Here is a 19,158-nt window from a genome sequence, read left to right on the forward strand (position 1 = left end):
CTACCTCTCGGTCTTCTACGTTAACCGAGAGGGTTTTACCTATCGACCCTCGACATTAACCGAGCGGGATGTACCGCTCGTCCTTCAACATGAACCGAGAGGAATTTACCTCTCGACCTTCCACATTTACCGAGAGGGGTTTACCTCTCGACCTTCGACATTAACCGAGAGGGATTTACCTCTCGACCTTCCACTTTAACCGAGAGGGGTTTACCTCTCGACCTTCGACTTTAACCGAGAGGGGTTTACCTCTCGACCTTCGACATTAACCGAGAGGGATTTACCTCTCGACCTTCCACATTTACCGAGAGGGGTTTACCTCTCGACCTTCGACATTAACCGAGAGGGATTTACCTCTCGACCTTCCACATTAACCGAGAGGGATTTACCTCTCGACCTTCAACATTAACTGAGAGGGATTTACCTCTCGGTCTTCAACTTTAACCTAGGACTTACCGTTCGTCTTTGAGAGGGCTTTACCTCTCTCCCGAGAGGGATTTACCGCTCGGTCTTTGACCTAGGAGTGCTTCCTAGGGAACGGGCTTTACCGTTCGGCTTTGAGAGGGTTTTACCTCTGTTTTGAGCTAGGATTGTTTCCTAGTGAACGGGATTTACCGTTCGTCTTTGAGAGGACTTTACCTCTCTTCCGAGGGGGATTTACCGCTCGGTCTTCGACCTAGGAGTGCTTCCTAGGGAACGGGCTTTACCGTTCGGCTTTGAGAGGGTTTTACCTCTGTTTTGAGCTAGGATTGTTTCCTAGTGAACGGGATTTACCGTTCGTCTTTGAGAGGACTTTACCTCTCTCCCGAGGGGGATTTACCGCTCGGTCTTCGACCTAGGAGTGCTTTCTAGGGAACGGGCTTTACCGTTCGGCTTCGAGAGGGCTTTACCTCTCGACCTTCGACATTAACCGAGAGGGATTTACCTCTCGACCTTCCACATTTACCGAGAGGGGTTTACCTCTCGACCTTCCACATTTACCGAGAGGGGTTTACTAAGAAAAACAAATAATGCAAGGCTGTTTTTTTGGTATATTTCAACCCATGCTGTTTATTGTTTTGGAAAATTTTCCTTGTCCGAATTCAAAGGGGAAAACTGGATATTACACATATAATTGTATTATAAATCTGTTGACCAATTTCCATGTTTTCTTTAAGTGATTGGCCTTAGTTTCTTCTTTTCAAAAAAACAAAGAAAAAACATCTTTTGGACAAAACAAATAATTAATGAAGGGCTCCACAAAGAATAACTAGTCTTGACATTTTGAAAATCAGGCTGCGTAATTTTTTATCGTGCTACACGATGAGTAGACTCAAATAATTGAACAAATATGACTCAATTTTTACTTTAGTGTTAATAATATGAGAGTTATTCATTTGTTGATTTGTTTAAAATATTACATTAATCTCTAATTTTACAAAGAAATATCATTTAGTTTAATTGTTATTGTTAACTAAAAGTTAATATGTTTCACAATAATTTGAAATTGACAAACTAAAGTAAATGATTTATAGAGTTAAATTAGGATTATTAACAAAGCGCTCCTAATTAATCAAATTCATTATGATTAATTAGGTTGACAAATTAGTTGTGGTGTTGGTGAAACGGCCCTTCATCTTTCTCATTTTAAAATTTTGTTTAAACAACTAGTTGCACAGTAGTGATGAGTGAACAAGGTACGAGGCATGTTTATTATCTCAAGTTACATTAGTATTAATTTTGAAATTCTCTAAAATATCATCACCGTACTTGTCCACAATTATATCATCACCACAAATGACAATACACAATACTATAAACACACATAAGATCCGTTAAAGATTTATTTCAAACAACTAAAGAAAAAAAATAACAAACATAGGCATTGACACTTAGAGGTGGTGCCCAACGCCAAGCTTCTTGTAGAAGGTGACAGTCGGTAGCATAATGCTGCCACTTAGCACCAAACCTTTCACAAAAAGTGACGCTAAACAACAGTCTTAGCATTCAGTGTCATTCTCCTCATAAAAAGACTCGCTCAACAAAACACTATTTTCGCTCTGCGTCCTAGAACAAAATTGCTCCAAACATGTAGTAAAAAGTGACGCTTAGTGATATCTTGCCACCTCTTAGTGTTAAAGCATTTACAAATAATGACGTTTAACGGTCTAGAGCTAAAATGTTCATTGCATAAGGAAGTGGCGCTCAATGCTAACTTGCCATTGCTCAATGCTATACTAGAAATCAATAGATGAAAAATTAGTGATTTATGAAAATAGAACCTATTCAAGTGATCAAATTAATATTCCTTACTCAATACTTGGTGAACAAACAATTTTTAATATGAAGGCACGTACCAATTGGCTCAATTAATCAGATTCTCACTTTCCCAATTCAACTCCAATTAACCAATTCAACAAGCAACATCGAAATCAATCAACAATTCAACCATTCTCATCAAACCAAACATGCGAATTAAATTCTCAAAGCATCTACAACTCTAAAACAATGTAATTAGCTTCCCTTACTTGAAAGAAAGACGAACTTGCTTAAAAGAAACCCAAACACCTTTCAAGCTCACAAAATGTCTTATCTGCACCTAGGAACAATACAAACACGATCAAGACATACCATTAGAGCAACTAATCAGTAGAGACTCATATTGATGACTCAAAATGTGTATGTAAGTAGAACAAGACTCACATGCAACAAATAATAAAAAGATCAAGAAAAAAGGTTGAAACTCAACTTACTCAAATGGAAAATTGATAAGTCTAAATTGAAGAACTTATAGTTAAAATCAATCATACCGTCTCAGTTCTTCAATTAGACGATATAAAAAAGTCTAAAAACTCTAGAAATATGATTTCTAAAAAGTTGATGTGATTTAAAAAAATAAAACTTGTTGATAACAAAACTATTTATATTAAAATATTTAAATATTAAAGTCTCCCTATTTCCAAACCACCATCATTTCTATTTTCTACCTCTTTATTGCTTTTTATCAATGTTTATAATTATAATAATTGTTTTGTTTAATGATTAACATAATTTGTTTTCCAATAGTTTGATAGAATTCGTTTTTTCAAGTGTGGACCAAAATTTTCCGCCATGATTTTTGCCCATGTGGATTAGAAAACTTTTCAACTCAGATGAATTAAAAAGTCTTAAAAAAAAAACCCAATTGATAATGTCATAAAATTTATCTTTATCAATTTAGTTTAACTAATTGTTAACCAACATTTGAAAATATTTTCAGACGACATCAATAAAGAAAAATCTTCGTCAATATTAAAAATATATTAAAAAAATTAAAAAAATATATATATTAAAAAATTAAAATTTCAACAATGTATTTTAATGATCAGAAGAGAATAGCACTAAAAAAGTCCAGTAAAAAAGAATCTGAACTCGCAAAAATTGATTCACACACAAATAAATACATAGTAGAACAATGTTATACACATTAGCAAATATAAATGGTGTGTGTAAAATGCATTTACATATAATCATATCATGGAATTAAACAATACACAATGATGAAACTTTGAACAAAACGAAAGACTTAGCTGGAAATAGTAACAATGGCAAGGTTGACTGATTCTGTGTTTGGTGAACACGTTGCAGAGACTTTAAAGTCTTCCCTGGACCCTTCTTCACGCCTTCCTCCTTTAATGTCTGATTTCTCATCATTCTTCTCTTCACTTTCCATTGCAATGCCAACCACCATGAACACCACCAACTTCTTCCTCATCCTGTTACTCCTTCCAATTTGCTTCTTATGGCTTGCTTTTGGGGGCACACTACCAGAGAATGAAGGTAGGAAATGCATGTAAATGTATCTCTTGTTACAAACAAAAAGTTGTTTCAGTGGTCACATTGCTTATAGAAATTCAATGTGTGTTTATGTTATAGTGTCAGTGCTGAAAGATATAGCTAAAACACTTGGAAAGAAGGATTGGGACTTCAACGTGGATCCATGCAACTGGACCAACACACTAGATGATGGGATGTTTTGCAATTGCAAAATACCCAATGACAGCTTCTGCCATATTGAGAAAATGTATGTCCCTTTCTCTTCACTGTCTTTAATTTTGATGTGTGTACGATTAAAAAAAAAAAAACTCTTTTCTATAGAATGTAAATTTTGATATGCTTAAGGTCTGAAATTCAGCTCGTGATGCTTAAGGCATGACGTCGAACTAGGGATGTTCAAGACATGTTTAATGATCAACAAACAAAGGTCAAATATTCAATAATATGTAAGTTGACAAATTGTTAGAAACAAGTCGATCTTGGTAGAATGGTGTGCTAGTCTTGCATTTTATTTCTAAAGAAAGAAAATATAAACACCAAGACAAATGCATTTTGTAATGTACAAAATTAATCAGTTTAATGTACTTTACCGTGTCAATATGAAGCTAGTTAACTGTATTTTATCTATATATCAGTATAAGTTTTCTATTTCACCTTATTTATTATCTATACTTAAATTAGTAAGAAATCAAAATAATAATTTTATGAAATAGAACGATATGAATATGAGAGTGAACATTGTTTTTTTACGGTGACACACTCATCATCTAAATGGTAACATAGAGAATAATAAGATAATAAAAATTATTAAAAAAGTTCATAAACTTTTGAAAATACGGTGAAAATGACATACATGGGTACTGTTTTATTCTCTTTATCGACTACAATTATTATTTCAGTTCTAAAAAAGCAACAACAATAGTTATTTCTCAGTGTTTGGTTCAAATAGAACCGGGATTTCTTAAACGAGATTTTATGAATGGAAAAATAATATTGGTGTACAGATTTCACCAAACTATTTGATAAAATTCTTTAACATATATTAATCAAACTAAAACTGATTAATATATCCCGCCAATTGCATATCATAAAAGAAAAGAAAAAGACAAATTTGCATGCACAAATTATCATAAATACTCTGTTTTTCTATCATATTCATAGATACTTGTAACTAATTTTCAATTTTTTTGTGACAGAGCTCTGAAATCACAGAGTCTTCAAGGCGTTCTCCCCCCACAACTGAACAAATTACCTTATCTCAAAGAAATGTATTTAATACTCTGAAGAATAGTATGAAGTAGTGTGCATGCTAATGTTTCACTGTGAATCTGATTCGTTGCTTTCTTTTATTTTGGTACAGTGAACTCAGTCGTAACTACATTAGTGGTTCCATCCCTCGAGAATGGGGCTCCTCCAATCTTCAAAAAATGTGTGCTTCTCTTCCCACTTATGAATTATCTCATTATGTCTTCAGCATATGATTAATTGCACATAAGGGTTTTATCTAGGTTCTAACATGTCTCTGATATAAATTGGTCTTATCTAGTAAACATGGGACTTTCAACAGGTATTGTTATGGTGTCTTGTGTTTTGTATCATGCGTGTGAGGAAAGACTATATAATTTAGCAATACACCCTTTAACATTTTTGTCTCAAACATTATTCAAATTCATGTGATTTTCATTCCTGAGTTACTTTGTTTCATGTTACATTAATCTAATTTGTGTTTTTCTCTAGTTCACTCCTTGGAAACAGACTAACTGGTCCAATACCAAATGAGCTGGGAAACCTCACCAATCTTACACGCTTGTGAGGTTTTACTTTCCTCATTCATTGAGTTTCTGTGTATAACATTTCAATATAACATAATTTGAAATGCACAGGATCCTTGAGTTCAATCAATTATCTGGAAATCTTCCTTCAGAACTCGGAAATCTTGTCCTCCTTCAAAAACTGTTAGTTCACACTGCTGTTTCATTTCATTCAATTTTGCTGTTTAGTCTTCGACAATCAAGACCATCCTCTAATGTTGACATAAAAAAGTGTTTCACCTAAGTTTTGTGTATAATAGCTGTTAAGTTCATGATAATGAAACATGTCAGTGCTGGTGATTTATTGTTACTACAGGCATCTAAGCTCCAATAACTTCACTGGTCCACTGCCAGCAAATCTTTCGAGACTTGTTGCAATGACGGAATGGTATGGTTCTTATTTAAATTTTGTGTAGTTACTTTGAATTATATTATAAATTTTGATTTGGAACTGACAGTAATTTTGCATGATTGTTCACACATGTGGCAGCCGAATAAATGACAACCAGTTATCTGGCAACATACCTGATTGGCTTCAAAGTTGGACAAGTCTTGATCACCTGTACAAAACATTTTCATTTCCTCTGTTTTTGTTATTGTAGTTTGATTTCATTTCGACTGTTGATCCTTAAATATGATCAAAATGTAATCTTATTTTGAAGACATATGCAAGGCTCTGGTTTGAGTGGACCAATTCCTCCTGGAATTTCATTTCCACACTTATCCGACTTGTAAGCATGAACTTCTGATATTAAGTTAGACCATTTATTTAGCTTTTCTATTTGATCTTGTTTTAAGTTTTATAGTCTCTATTTAAGAAAATTTCATTTCCACATATGCATAAAATTTTGTTTGGCTTCTAACACCAGAAAGCATTTTCTAGTGGTGGAAAATCCCTACACAAGTTTTGTTACAGTATTAAATTAGCAAAAAAGACTACAGAAATTAAAACTTATTTCTTATTATTAAGAAGTAGATTTTAAGCCTAATCCGATCCGATAACCTTGGAGAACAACATGCCCAACAAATAACAAATATATCTACAATAGACTCTAATCTGGAACAAATATCGCTAGTATAGACTTTAACCTAGCTTTGATACTATGTTAAGAAGTAGACTTTAAACCTAACTCAACTCCACAAAACCAACTTATAAGGTAAGGTTTGCACCCACTTATATATTATAAATTAGTCTTATAAATTGGTTTTATCTCTGGTTGATATAGAACTTCCAACACTCGTATAAGAACTAAAATTTTAAAGCTAGATGATTAGAGAGACTAAATAAATAGTTTAATCTTTCATTTGTTAGTAGGGCCTCAACACTGAATTTCTCTCTAACTGTTGTTTTTTCATCCTTTAAATATGAAATGCAGGAGGATTAGTGACTTGAACGGACCTGATTCAACTTTTCCACCACTTGAAAATATGAAAAATCTGAATACTTTGTGAGTGAATTACTTTAATTGTTTATTCTAATTCTTTTCTTGAAGTCAGTGCCTCACTGTAGGTACTGATTTGAGAACGTCTAAATCTAAAGAATGAGATATCAACAATTTGTTATTGCAGAATTCATATATTTGATTGTTTGACAGGATATTAAGGAGTTGCAATATCAATGACACATTTCCTCAGTATCTTGCAGACCTGCCGAAATTGAAAACTTTGTAAGTTCCAATTCTCTTTTTTCCCAAAGATCATCTAAGATCCTTACAATTTGAAAAGTCTAATGGATATAACATGACATGCTTCTTGTGGTCCTCACATGTAGAAAATACATATTATGATTTTTATTCTCAGCACTTTTTTTGACATTTTCTTGATAAAATTTTTCTTTCAGAGACCTAAGCTATAACAAATTATATGGACAAGTGCCAAGAAACCTTCAACAATTAAGTGCAGCAGCCTACATGTGAGAATTTTTAACATTTCCTAATTTTAGTCCAAAACGGAATACATATATTCTTTTGGTTGCTGAATAAAGTAAGATAATATTTAGATATTGTACTTTAGCTGCATACTTTGCAGAAGCTACTTTAAATTTATAGATAATCAAATGATCATTAGGTTTCATATATTATACCCTCATTTTGCCTCTTTATCATATCTTCATATGTCTATGTGTACCAGTCACTAGATACAGACAAGGCTGTCTGGTTTTCACAGGAAGATCATCCAAGAACCTGTCTTTACAGTGTTAATAAAATCTGGGAACTTATCACAATTCAAATAAATCAAATTCTACTTAGAAAAGAAAAAGAAAGCATGGTAGGGAATCATTACAGTGTAGACTACTACCTTATTTATCTTTTGATAGGCTTCATCAATAAATGGTGTGCTCTCAGCTTTGGTTCTTGTATCTTATTTTACTTTAAGTATTGATAAAAAATTTGCTTTAGATATTTAACAGGAAATTTCTTCACTGGACCGGTGCCTGAGTGGACAATGGACAATAGCAGGAGTTTGTGAGTCCTAATTTGAACATTACACATATAACCCCTTTGAAAATTTCCATGGGAAAGCAAAGCAAGAAGTATTTGATATCAAAATAATTTTATTGACCTAATGAAATTGTTTCATCTTCTAAGCATCTGAATTACCCTGTTCACATTATGCAGAGATCTTTCATATAACAACTTCAGTGTTGGAAACCAAGAGCCAAAAACATGCTACCAGAAAAATGTGTATGAAAACTTATATTCATGCTCTCTTTTATTTTCTCTGCTCTTTTTGTTTTCTGAGTGTTAACTATCTCTTTCTATGTCATAGGAACTTGTTTGCAAGCTTCTCAAGGCATAACTTGTGAGTTTTATATCTCATGTGCTACCTTTTATAACATGTAGATATGGACTCTTTGACTTTTCCTTTCTCTTGTGTAATTTATGTTGTTATTTTTATCCATTTTGTGCTCCCTCAGAGGACCAGTGTCTTGTGACAGCAGCAATAGAAACTGTACCAAAAGTAAGTTAACAAAATGTGTAACTTCTGTAAACTAAATTGTCTTACTAATATTGTAATTCTCTTTGCCAACGTCTGCAACAACATAAGTTATCTTTCTTGTATGGATTCCTTACCTCCACCATCAACAACAGAAAAGAAAATGGCAGCTGTAAAGTTAATGTTATGTGTATATAAACACCAATGACATCTGAACCCAACTATATAAGGGATTGACACCGCTCTTTATCAAAAACCTTAAAAAAATAGGTTAATGGGTCTTTCACCTTTATACAGTACTCTACTTTCTCATTTTTATTTAATATGAGACTTGAACCCATACTTGGATTTCCAACAATGTGCATGTCCAGAGAAAGCAGGAAAAGAAAAGATAAAAGTAGTTTGATGAAATATTATGATTTGAATGAATTTCCTTCATTATCACCATTTCATTTTTTGCTTGACTTTTTTTGTAATGGTTTTGACGATTGACCCTCTTTTCTTGTTCCAGAAGTTACATCTCTACACATAAATTGTGGTGGAAACCAGACTATTATTGGAGGTATAACATATGATGAAGATACATATCCTGCTGGACCAGCAGTATATAAACAAATTGGAAACAATTGGGCCTTGAGCAACACAGGTCTCTTCATGGACAATAATAGTTTTCCTCGACAGCTTCCACCCTATACCACAAAAAATGAAACTAGGCTTGACATGACTAATGCTGAATTATATAAGAATGCACGTGTTTCTCCTATGTCATTGAGTTATTACGGATTTTGTTTAGCAAATGGAGTCTACACAGTAAAGCTTCACTTTGCTGAGATAATGTTTACTGATGATAACACATACAGAGACTTAGGGAGGCGTGTGTTTGATGTATACATTCAGGTACAACATTTTAACCAAATAGTCACTAGTTTGGTTAGTTTTAACATATGGAGAAACTCATTTCATTCTTTCTTCTTATTTTCTCTTGTAAAAGTCTTTATAGATGTTTATCCAAACAGAAGAACCTTAGTGCAATCAGTTCATTGACTTCATAAGCAGAAACAGTTGCCACAATAATTTTGAATAGAATTCATTAGCAAAACTCATTTAGGCTTGTATTTGAAACGTTATAGGGAAAGCGAGTGTTGAAAGATTTTAACATTGCAAATGAAGCACAAGGAGTTGGGAAGGAGGTCATAAAAGAATTTCCTGCTCATGTGAGTGATAATGACCTGGAGATCCGTTTCTACTGGGCAGGCAAAGGGACGACCTATATCCCATATAAATCAGTAAACGGTCCTCTTATATCTGCCATTTCTGTCACATATGATGGGTTTTCATGTAAGTGTTATTTTTTATATGGTCACCTTTATGGTATTATCTGATTCATGTGGCTCTATCTATCTAATAACCAAACAGATTCTGCAGGTGGAACCAGAACAAAAGAAGACTCGACAGGTGGCATGTCTGCACGAGAGATTGTTATAATTGCAGTTGCATTGGTGATTGTTGTCATCTTGATTACTGTTAGCGTACTTCGTTGGAGGGTTTTCATTAGTGGTTGTTGTCATCTTGGTTGGCATTCTTTGGTGGAGGGCTTAATGTCAAACTCAAACTTCGGACGTCATTTTGGTGGAAATGAACATTTATCAATGGAAGGTAATCACAAAGTAACTACATTTGCTATCATGATTTCCATTCTTCAATCATTTACTTGAACCATTTGAGAATCATCAAGCACAACATTGATTTTTTATTCATGAGATTTAACCATACGTTCTAGTTGCTTATCTTGCTAATTCTATATGATGAAAGTAAACGTTGGACTAGGGACAGCACCTGCACTCACAAACACACAGCAACTACACACAAAATCTCACAAACACCATAAGTACAGAAAGGTCTGCAAAGGAATTGAGAAAACAAGAAACTAAATTTTCTCATTAACCACAATGAAAGAATACAAAGAGTATTTATACTGTCTAACAGTTAAGACAGTTATACTCTTTGATTACAACTTCACATTAAACGCAATATATCTAACAAAAACAATTATATCCACATGTTTGCTCATTTTCTTAGTCTTTTCTTCCAAAAGCTTAATATGTATAATTTTTTTCTTTTACTGGCAGATCTCAGGGACATAGAATTGCAAACTGGTGTATTTACCTTGCATGAAATCAAAGTTGCAACAAATAACTTTGATGTTTCCCATAAGATTGGAGAAGGAGGCTTCGGTCCTGTTTATAAGGTATTCCAATTATATAATTATTTTGTGCAATTTTATTGTATTTATGGATATTCATGACTAAATCTGTGTTTTGAAATTACACAAAAATGACCATGATTCAGGGCATTCTGCCCAACGGCAAACCAATAGCAGTTAAGCAACTTTCCTCTAAATCAGAGCAAGGAACCCGAGAGTTCATAAATGAGATTGGCATGATCTCAGCTCTGCAACATCCTAATCTGGTTAAACTTCACGGTTGTTGTGCTGAGGGTGATCAATTGTTGTTAGTGTATGAATATATGGAAAACAATAGCCTAGCACATGCTTTATTTGGTAAGTCATTGCTCTGATATACTCTTGTTTGATTCTTTCAATCTTAAAATGTATACAAGTCTAAATGACTTGCTGTCTGATGTTTGTCACTCGCAAAGATTCAGAAGATAGCCATTTAAAATTGAATTGGGCAACAAGAAAAAACATCTGTATTGGCATTGCTAGAGGTTTAGCTTTCCTGCATGAAGAAACAAGACTGAAAGTAGTTCATAGAGACTTAAAGACCTCTAATGTGTTGCTTGATGAAGACCTAAACCCGAAGATATCTGATTTTGGTTTGGCCAGACTTCGTATGGGGGAAAATACACACATAAGCACCAGAATTGCAGGGACTTGGTGAGTTAGTATATTATATTTGTTTACAAAAATTGGATATTAACTATTCGTATAAAGTGGTTTTACACTGCCATTCAATCATAAATCACCACGACATGTTTGTTGACTTTGATGATCATGACATTACAACTTAGTATGATCTCTAATTAGTTAGCAGTATAAAAAAACTTACACTGATAGTTTATGTTCATGACGCTCAAACTTTTTATCTAGATATTTTATGAAAGGTGATTGTACACTTACAAGCCTTATCAAAGTCAATCTAGAAAGGTTTTTGACAGTTATTTAATAAGGTTGCTTGAATTTGTATTTCAATTGTGCAGGGGATACATGGCTCCTGAGTATGCAATGCATGGTTATCTAACTGAAAAAGCAGATGTTTTTAGTTTTGGAGTTGTTATCTCGGAAATTTTAAGTGGTAAGAGAAACACTATTCGGCAGTCGAGAGGGGAAGCTTTCTATCTTCTGGATTGGGTAACTTCTTTTGTCAACATTCTCCATTGTTGATATCTTTCTGAATATACATAAAAAAATATACTTTTCTGTGGTGTGTTAACCTATGATTCAATTTCCATGCTGTGAAACTCTAGCAGAAAAACATTGCATGCATTTCACCTTTCTATGATTTTACTAAAAAGTTACTGATTCAAGTATTTCAAATGACACTGTTGGAAGTGAACTTTAAACCTAACTCAACTCTACAAAACCAGCTTGTAAGGAAAGGTTTGCAACTACATATAAATTGACATTATCTAATCGACACAGGACTTCCAACAATTATTATAATCTTTTGTGAAATTCTAGATGCAACCAAAGTGTCCAATATGCTGTGATTCAGAAGCTTCACACTTAAAACAGTGTTACACAGTTGCTACTCAGCATAGGTTGTGTTTCAACTATATAAAACTCTCAAATAAAAACGTTTTTCTGTTTTTCTTCAGGCACGCTTGTTGAATGAGAGAGGTAACATAATGGAGCTAGTTGATCCAAAGTTGAATTTATATTTCAATGAAGATGAGGTAAGGTTGGTTGTCAAAGTGGCTCTCCATTGCACCCATGTTAATTCAAGCTACAGGCCCTCTATGTCTTCAGTGCTAAGTATGCTTGAAGGCAGAACAATGGTCCCAGAGTTTGATTCACAGTGTAGTGAAGTGATGGATGAGATGAAGCTGGAGGTAATGAGAGAGTATTACAGTCAAATGGATGAAAATAAAACAAATAACAGAAGAAGTTTGAGCTTAACTAAAGGTGTTCCATGGACTGATTCTTCTTCAACAGCTACAGACATTAATTTGGCTCACTTTGATGCTTAAAACAAACTGAGAGTCTGTGAATTGCATCCATTTGCTTGATTTGCTGAGATTGTTGGTTATATCATAGTTCAATCACAAATAATTTAAGACATGGTAAACCCAACATTACTAGTCAGAAGACACTAAGGGTTAAAGAAAAAGGTTAACAAAACCCTCATGCAATTTTGAAGTGATGTATGATTTAATCTTGTGTTTCATGATAGGTTTAACTATTAATTTGTTTTTTTTATAGTTAAACAAAATTTAATTTTTTATTCTTATATTTATATTATCTCTTTTAACTTATATATATGTTCTTTTTAAGCTCATTTAGTATCTACTAATTATATGATAGAAAAATAGTATGATAAATATTGAGAAAAGTAAGATGATATCATGTAGAGATTAGAATGAATAAACTATAGTAACTTGTAATAGTTTTTTTTTTTAATGTTATCTTAATCTTGCTTTTATATTTAAGTGTTTTCACCTTTGTAGTATTTGTAAATTTCCTTCTTTTATTTTTAAGATAACATGATTTTTATTATTCATAATTTATACTTACAAATCGTTTTCAAACAGGGTTTTACTTATTATATTATTAATTAACATTATATCTTAAAACATTTTAATCAGTATACGAATCAATATAATAAAAATGTACATTCACAAAATGTGAATTCATTTTATTTTAAACCTGGCTCAAAACTCTTCCTTAATGTATTATCAAATTCAAATCAATAAAAGTACATAAGAAAAAATTTAAGTACAATTATTCCATAATATGGTTTATTAAATTAAATTTAATAAATATAAAAGTATCATACAAATACATTCCTATTTTCTATTCAATAATTTCTACTAAACATTAATAATGCAACAAAATGACTTCAAAGTTGATAACTAATTCTTCAACTTGTATTTTTTTTCCCTTTTAAACTTACTTTTCATCATGGTTAAAAAACAATCTTTCTTTTCAACTACTTATATGATATCTTCATACATCAACATTGTGCAAAACAATTTACATTCAATTTTAGTAAAAATGAGATTTTTAACACGTAATTTTAACTAATGGTCCTTCTAAAAATTCTACCAAACATTAATTTTAAAATAAGATGACATCACAGTTTTTAACTAATTCTTCGACTTGTACATTTTTTGTTTTCATTTTCAGCTTACATTTCAACATGGTATATAAAAAAAATCTTGCCTTTCAACTACTTATGATATTTTCACACAATAAACATTGTCAGAACATTTTACATTTAATTTTTGTAAAAAAAAACATTTTTAACACGTAATTTTACCTCAAAGGATCCTAGAACCCTGAGAAATTCTAGAAGCAAGAGCCCATAAACCCAAGTATCAGATATATCTACCTTTCATGTTTAATATAGGACAGGAAAGACGAGAAAAAGAAGACAAGCAGCAAGAATATTAAACAAAAAAACATTATCATTTACTTCTACTGAAGGCAACAATAAAATTCAACTACAAGAAATATAGAGAACCGTTGATTAAACAGCAAAACTACCTTTAAATCATTTACTCTTGATCATAACATCCTAAAAAGGCCGTTGTAATCCTCCTAAACCAAATAAAGAATGAATGAAAGCTGATTCACTGACCAAAGGGATGCTCACAAATGTTCCCAGAAGCGCACACCTTATGCACTTTATCATTATAAAAATAAATGCCAATGCAACACCAGCCCAGTAATATGACCCCAATGTGCCCCCTGGGAAGTGTATAAGTGGCATGAAGTTGCTTGAAATGTACACTATCTGTAGAGCAAGTTCCAGCAGCATTCCCGTCATTACATGGAATCTGAAGATAAGGGGTAAGTCCCTGTTTTTCACCACTCCTACAATAGCCAGATAGCAGTATAACATGGGAAACCAGATTGGTAATCGGTTGACACCTCCTGGGATATAGAAAATCAAACTCTGAAAGAATGGAAATTTTTGAATGATAGGTTCTAGATAAAACCCAGTTGCAGACATCTGCAATGCTATTAGGTAGGGAATGCAGGATAAAGCTCTCCACCACCATTCTGGCTTCTCAGCATTTTCTGGGATTCGGAAACCAGACGAATGATATATATATGCTTGTCCACAGAACTTGGTATTGCATCTTTGAGACATAAGATGTCTGAGTGAGAGGCGAGCTTCTTTATCAGAAGATAGAGGCGATGAAACAGTAGTGAGTTGGATAGCTGAATTACCTGACACAAACAATTTGGGGATTAAACAACTAGAAAGAATATGTGAGCACTGGACCCAAATAATACATACCAATTGATAAAGGTATAGCCTTTATATGACATGCTGTATACGTGTCCTTGTACAAAAGTCTTGGTATTAAACAAAAGGTTGTCGCGAGATTAGTTAAATCAACATACAAGTCTCAAATATCCCATCATTTTCATTATTCTTACAGCAAATATTTTGCAACGATCTATTGTTTTATTAAAATCTAATTAATGAACTTTTTAAATATTAAAATTAGATAGAAAATTTAAAAAAAAAAATAAAAATTTGGAAACAAGATGCTAACTTACGAAGAGCATTGCCTGCAAAAGCTGTCATGGTATGATTCTTTGTCCTGTTGATTATACAGCCTCTTTCTGGAATCGAATCTTTATTCCTGGTTTAAAACCAATAACAAAGAAAAGGTGAGTTTCAAATGTAAATAGACAAGCAAGGGGAACCATGATATAACATTAACAACCCATCAGAGTTCAAAAGCATGAGACAAACAAATAGGTTCAACTATTGGATGTTGCACCTTCCTTGGTAGAAACCTAGTGACTTTAAGGAGCAAAAGATAAAATATAGTAGTGAGATCAAGTGCTGAAGCATAATTTTGAGCAATGGTCCAAGGTATATGGGAACTTTTATGGTTGAAGATTATATTGGAAGACCTGAAGATAAGGTGGTGTGAACCTATTTGGTTATATTGTGACAATAAATCTACAATTAGTATAGCTCACAACCCTATGCTGCATGATAGAACTAAACATATTGAGGTGAATAGACATTTTATCAAGGAAAAGCTAGACAATGATTTGATTATCACCCCAGGTGTCCACTAAAAATCAACTTGCAAACATACTCACCAAAGGGCAGAACTGAATTAACTTTGAAAGATTAATAAGCATGATTTCTAGATTTACTTTTATGAAATTTAAATCGATCCTTGTTAGAAGACCTATTTCCAGCAACCCTTAATATTTTTGACAGTGAAAGAAAGTTACATTAAAAACAGAAGGGGAATGGCCAATCAACAAATTCAATTGCTTGTCTACTACAAGAAAAGCACTAGTGTTACTGTTAGAGAATGGAGAGTTTATGTGAGAAGAGGAAAGCATTAATAGCCTAACTGCCTAGGCAGTTAGGAGAGGCGGGAAAGAGGGAATGTATAAATAGAATTCTTGTATTGTTTTAGTTACATTTTGACAGTTGTTGACTTGACAGGAGTTTTAACCCTGTGGGGGGAGGTTAGGCTCCCAATTGAGATTGTACAGAGTATTCTTTCCACTGTGAATACAAGATTAGCATTCTTTGGTCTTCTGTGTGTGATTTCTGTGTGTGCGATTGTTTGTTTGGTTAGGTTTAACCCATAGAAACCTAACAGTTACACACTCAACATACAAAGATACCATATTCCTCTAAAGTATCAAACTAATGACATATAGGTCTTCTTAAACAACAGAATTAAAATATGGGTTTCCTCATAATACAAATTTTACAACATGTGCACAACATGACCAGGAAACGCTCCACTTGCTTGAATTCATTGTGGGTGAAATAAATTTATAAGTTAAAAGCAATAATAACCATAAATTAATAATGATGATGAATGTAAATATAAATATATAATGGAAGCATATGCATCAGATGAGAAAAAATCAAGTAGTGAATTGTAATACAATACCTTCCAAAACCAAGAGATGCAGGAGAGGAAGGAAGACGGATAAGAGAAGAGTGGGTTAATGCCAATTGAGGAGCCATCTTCTCTCTTCTTTGTCACAGGGCACTATCAAATGAAGAGAACAAAGTTATAGACATACATATATTATTGCAGCATGATAAAAGCACCAAAAGATTAACAGATATATTTCTCAGTTTAATATGTCTGAATTATATTTTAGACACCAAATGCACTTTAGGAAATATCCCAAGTTGAATCTGACCCTAATAATGAATCAATAAAGTAGTTTTAACCAGCTTGGGTCATGAACTGTATGACCCCAAAATGCAGAAGCACAGAAGAAAAACAGAAGTCAAACCAAATAAAAACAAAAAGCACAAAAAGAAAACCTCTCCAATCAAAAACTTAAAAAAGAATAGAAAAATCTAATCACCATCCCCAAGATTCAGAAAAGGCACAGAGAAAGAGGTCACAGCAAATTAAACCACTCCCCCGGAAAACATCATAATGCTAGAATACCCAGCTGATTAACTATGTAAATTTTATAGACTAAAACGGCTTGGCAACAAGGGTTTTATTACAATCAACACCACTTAGAGAGAATCACTCAAGTAGGGACGTACGCTTCACTGCAAATAACCAGATCCTCGGCATTGGTTGTGCACAGCTGCGTGCAAAAACTAAACACCAGGAAATTTTTCTTTGCAGGAGCTGCATGCTAAACTAAACCCCTGAACATTTTTCTAGCCCTACCCCCATACTTTGAGAGACAACCAATACAGAGACTGCTAATTTATCATATGTTTCCATTCCAGAAATCAAATTTGCGGAGAAATCATAGCAGCAGATGATAATTAATATGGTTTCTTTTCAGCTAACATCCACGCAAAAACTTAGACTGAGCATCGCAATCATCGCTTAACACCACAACATAAAACTAGCTATCAAATTGAAAATTTTAAAAATACTAATATCAGAAATTGCAGAACCAGAGGTAGCAATTCACATAAACTTTTCTCATCACCCCATTCAAAAACCTCGGCAAGGAGAAAACTTTATGCACGTATAGTTATGCACTTCACATTTAATAACGTTTCTGAACCTTACCTAGCGGAATAAGGCTTAACAATAACAATAAAAGAAAAACGATTGTGATTGGGAACAGTTCAGATCACAAACATCAATACACCAGAATCAAACCTTAACTAGAGAAATTTAAAAAACCCTAACAGCATAACGGAAAATCTTCTGATACTCATTCGAAAATTCTTATATCAGCAAAAAGATAAGCACTTTCCAATCATTAACAGAAAAAAAATGACTCAACGAATGAAAAGGAGTCATCTCCGCGAAATGAACTGAAGTAAAAATAAATAAAACAACAAAAACAAATTCTGAAAACCGGAAATTGAAGAGAATTGAAGAGAAGATTACCAACGAGGAGATGGAGAGAGAGAGGGGGGGAAGACAGAGAGCACCTTACTGTATTTACTTTTGCTTTAGACTTATAGTTAATGCGTTGTTACCTAAATCTTTCCTGCGGAGTTATACTTTCATATATTTTCAGCATTAATTAATTTTTAAACTGATTATTAGGAAAGAAAAACAATAATCATATATTAATATTCTCTTTATACAAACATTTATATGTAAAATATGAAATCTCTTCATAAAAAATGATATACTTTATTTCTTATTTAATAATTCTCTCCATTCGAATTCCCAGCTAATGATAAACAAAAGATAGTTTTTGTTCATCATCTATAATCAATAAGAAGTTTTAAGTTTGATTGAATTAAGTTATGTGAACTTTTTCATTCAATCTTTATATTTAAAAATAATTTATTTTAACTATCACCCATACTTTTGCTTTAATTCTTATAAACAAATTTTAATTTCTCTTACTTCTTATTGTAGAAACTATAGCTTCAAACAATACAAGCATGAATAAAGACTAAAAACATGATATTTAACTTTTAAGAATTAAAAAGTACAAGTTAGCCTCAAAAGAATTCTTTTGTTTGTGTCTATACTTATATAAAAAGGATTTTTTTTTCGTTTGTGTCTATATTAATTTTTCAATTTTATCATTTAAATTAAAATAATTATATATATATATATATATATATATATATATCAAAAAAGAATTATTCTGTGTTCACATTTATTTTTTAATTTAATCTTTTAAATAATAACTTTAAAATTAAAACATAAAATAATTATTTTATAAATTTTACCTTTTAGTGGTAGTTTTTTTAAATTTAATTATTTTTCAATTTGATCTTTTTAAATTTAACCATTTTTTAATAAAAAATTACCTACTAAATAATAAAACTTATTTACAATAAAATTATAAAAATGATTTATATTTAATTTTATAATTATAATAATAACAATAATAATAGTTTTATCATTTATTATTATCACAAAGAAAAGTAAACACGTATGCATGTTTTCACTAATAAACATAAATAATTTATAGTTATTTTAA

The 19,158-nt window shown here is 32.5% G+C and overlaps 2 protein-coding genes across 3 annotated transcripts; one reads left to right on the plus strand and one right to left on the minus strand.

Annotated features, from left to right (window-relative positions):
* The first annotated feature begins 3,536 nt into the window (after positions 1-3,536).
* LOC124827182 (putative LRR receptor-like serine/threonine-protein kinase At1g07650) lies at positions 3,537-13,039 on the plus strand. Its single transcript, XM_088108350.1, has 24 exons — positions 3,537-3,798; positions 3,895-4,042; positions 4,992-5,063; positions 5,156-5,224; positions 5,533-5,604; positions 5,679-5,750; positions 5,923-5,994; positions 6,097-6,168; positions 6,269-6,337; positions 6,983-7,054; positions 7,202-7,273; positions 7,447-7,518; positions 8,006-8,071; positions 8,225-8,290; positions 8,376-8,408; positions 8,524-8,567; positions 9,055-9,440; positions 9,674-9,881; positions 9,960-10,199; positions 10,673-10,791; positions 10,893-11,103; positions 11,202-11,439; positions 11,763-11,913; positions 12,381-13,039. The coding sequence occupies exons 1-24, from the start codon at positions 3,564-3,566 to the stop codon at positions 12,750-12,752; spliced, it is 3,231 nt and encodes a 1,076-aa protein (XP_087964476.1). The 5' UTR covers positions 3,537-3,563; the 3' UTR covers positions 12,753-13,039.
* On the minus strand, positions 12,032-18,216 carry LOC124837818 (protein TIC 20-IV, chloroplastic-like). 2 transcript variants are annotated; one of them, XM_088108356.1, is made up of 5 exons: positions 18,102-18,216; positions 16,671-16,772; positions 15,295-15,380; positions 14,269-14,958; positions 12,032-12,608 (listed from the first exon to the last, which is right to left on the minus strand). In XM_088108356.1, the coding sequence occupies exons 2-4, from the start codon at positions 16,745-16,747 to the stop codon at positions 14,300-14,302; spliced, it is 822 nt and encodes a 273-aa protein (XP_087964482.1). In that variant the 5' UTR covers positions 16,748-16,772; positions 18,102-18,216; the 3' UTR covers positions 12,032-12,608; positions 14,269-14,299. The 2 variants fall into 2 exon arrangements, with proteins under 2 accessions (XP_087964482.1, XP_047169234.2); XM_047313278.2 differs by lacking the exon at positions 12,032-12,608 and having other exon boundaries at positions 14,172-14,958.
* Between the last annotated feature and the right edge of the window lie 942 nt (positions 18,217-19,158).

The sequence above is a fragment of the Vigna umbellata genome, chromosome 3 (genome assembly GCF_029865625.1).
Source record: "Vigna umbellata cultivar VRB3 chromosome 3, Vumbellata_1.0, whole genome shotgun sequence".
Lineage (NCBI taxonomy): Eukaryota > Viridiplantae > Streptophyta > Magnoliopsida > Fabales > Fabaceae > Vigna > Vigna umbellata.

Coding starts and splice junctions, on each gene's coding strand:
- LOC124827182 (XM_088108350.1), top strand. CDS start 3,564: ATGGCAAGGTTGACTGATTCTGTGTTTGGTGAACACGTTGCAGAGACT. Junction 6,169..6,268: donor TGGACAAGTCTTGATCACCT/GTACAAAACATT, acceptor CTTATTTTGAAG/ACATATGCAAGGCTCTGGTT. Junction 6,338..6,982: donor TTTCCACACTTATCCGACTT/GTAAGCATGAAC, acceptor TATGAAATGCAG/GAGGATTAGTGACTTGAACG.
- LOC124837818 (XM_088108356.1), bottom strand. CDS start 16,747: ATGGCTCCTCAATTGGCATTAACCCACTCTTCTCTTATCCGTCTTCCT. Junction 15,381..16,670: donor GCATCTCTTGGTTTTGGAAG/GTATTGTATTAC, acceptor GTTTTAAACCAG/GAATAAAGATTCGATTCCAG. Junction 14,959..15,294: donor TTTTGCAGGCAATGCTCTTC/GTAAGTTAGCAT, acceptor TGTTTGTGTCAG/GTAATTCAGCTATCCAACTC.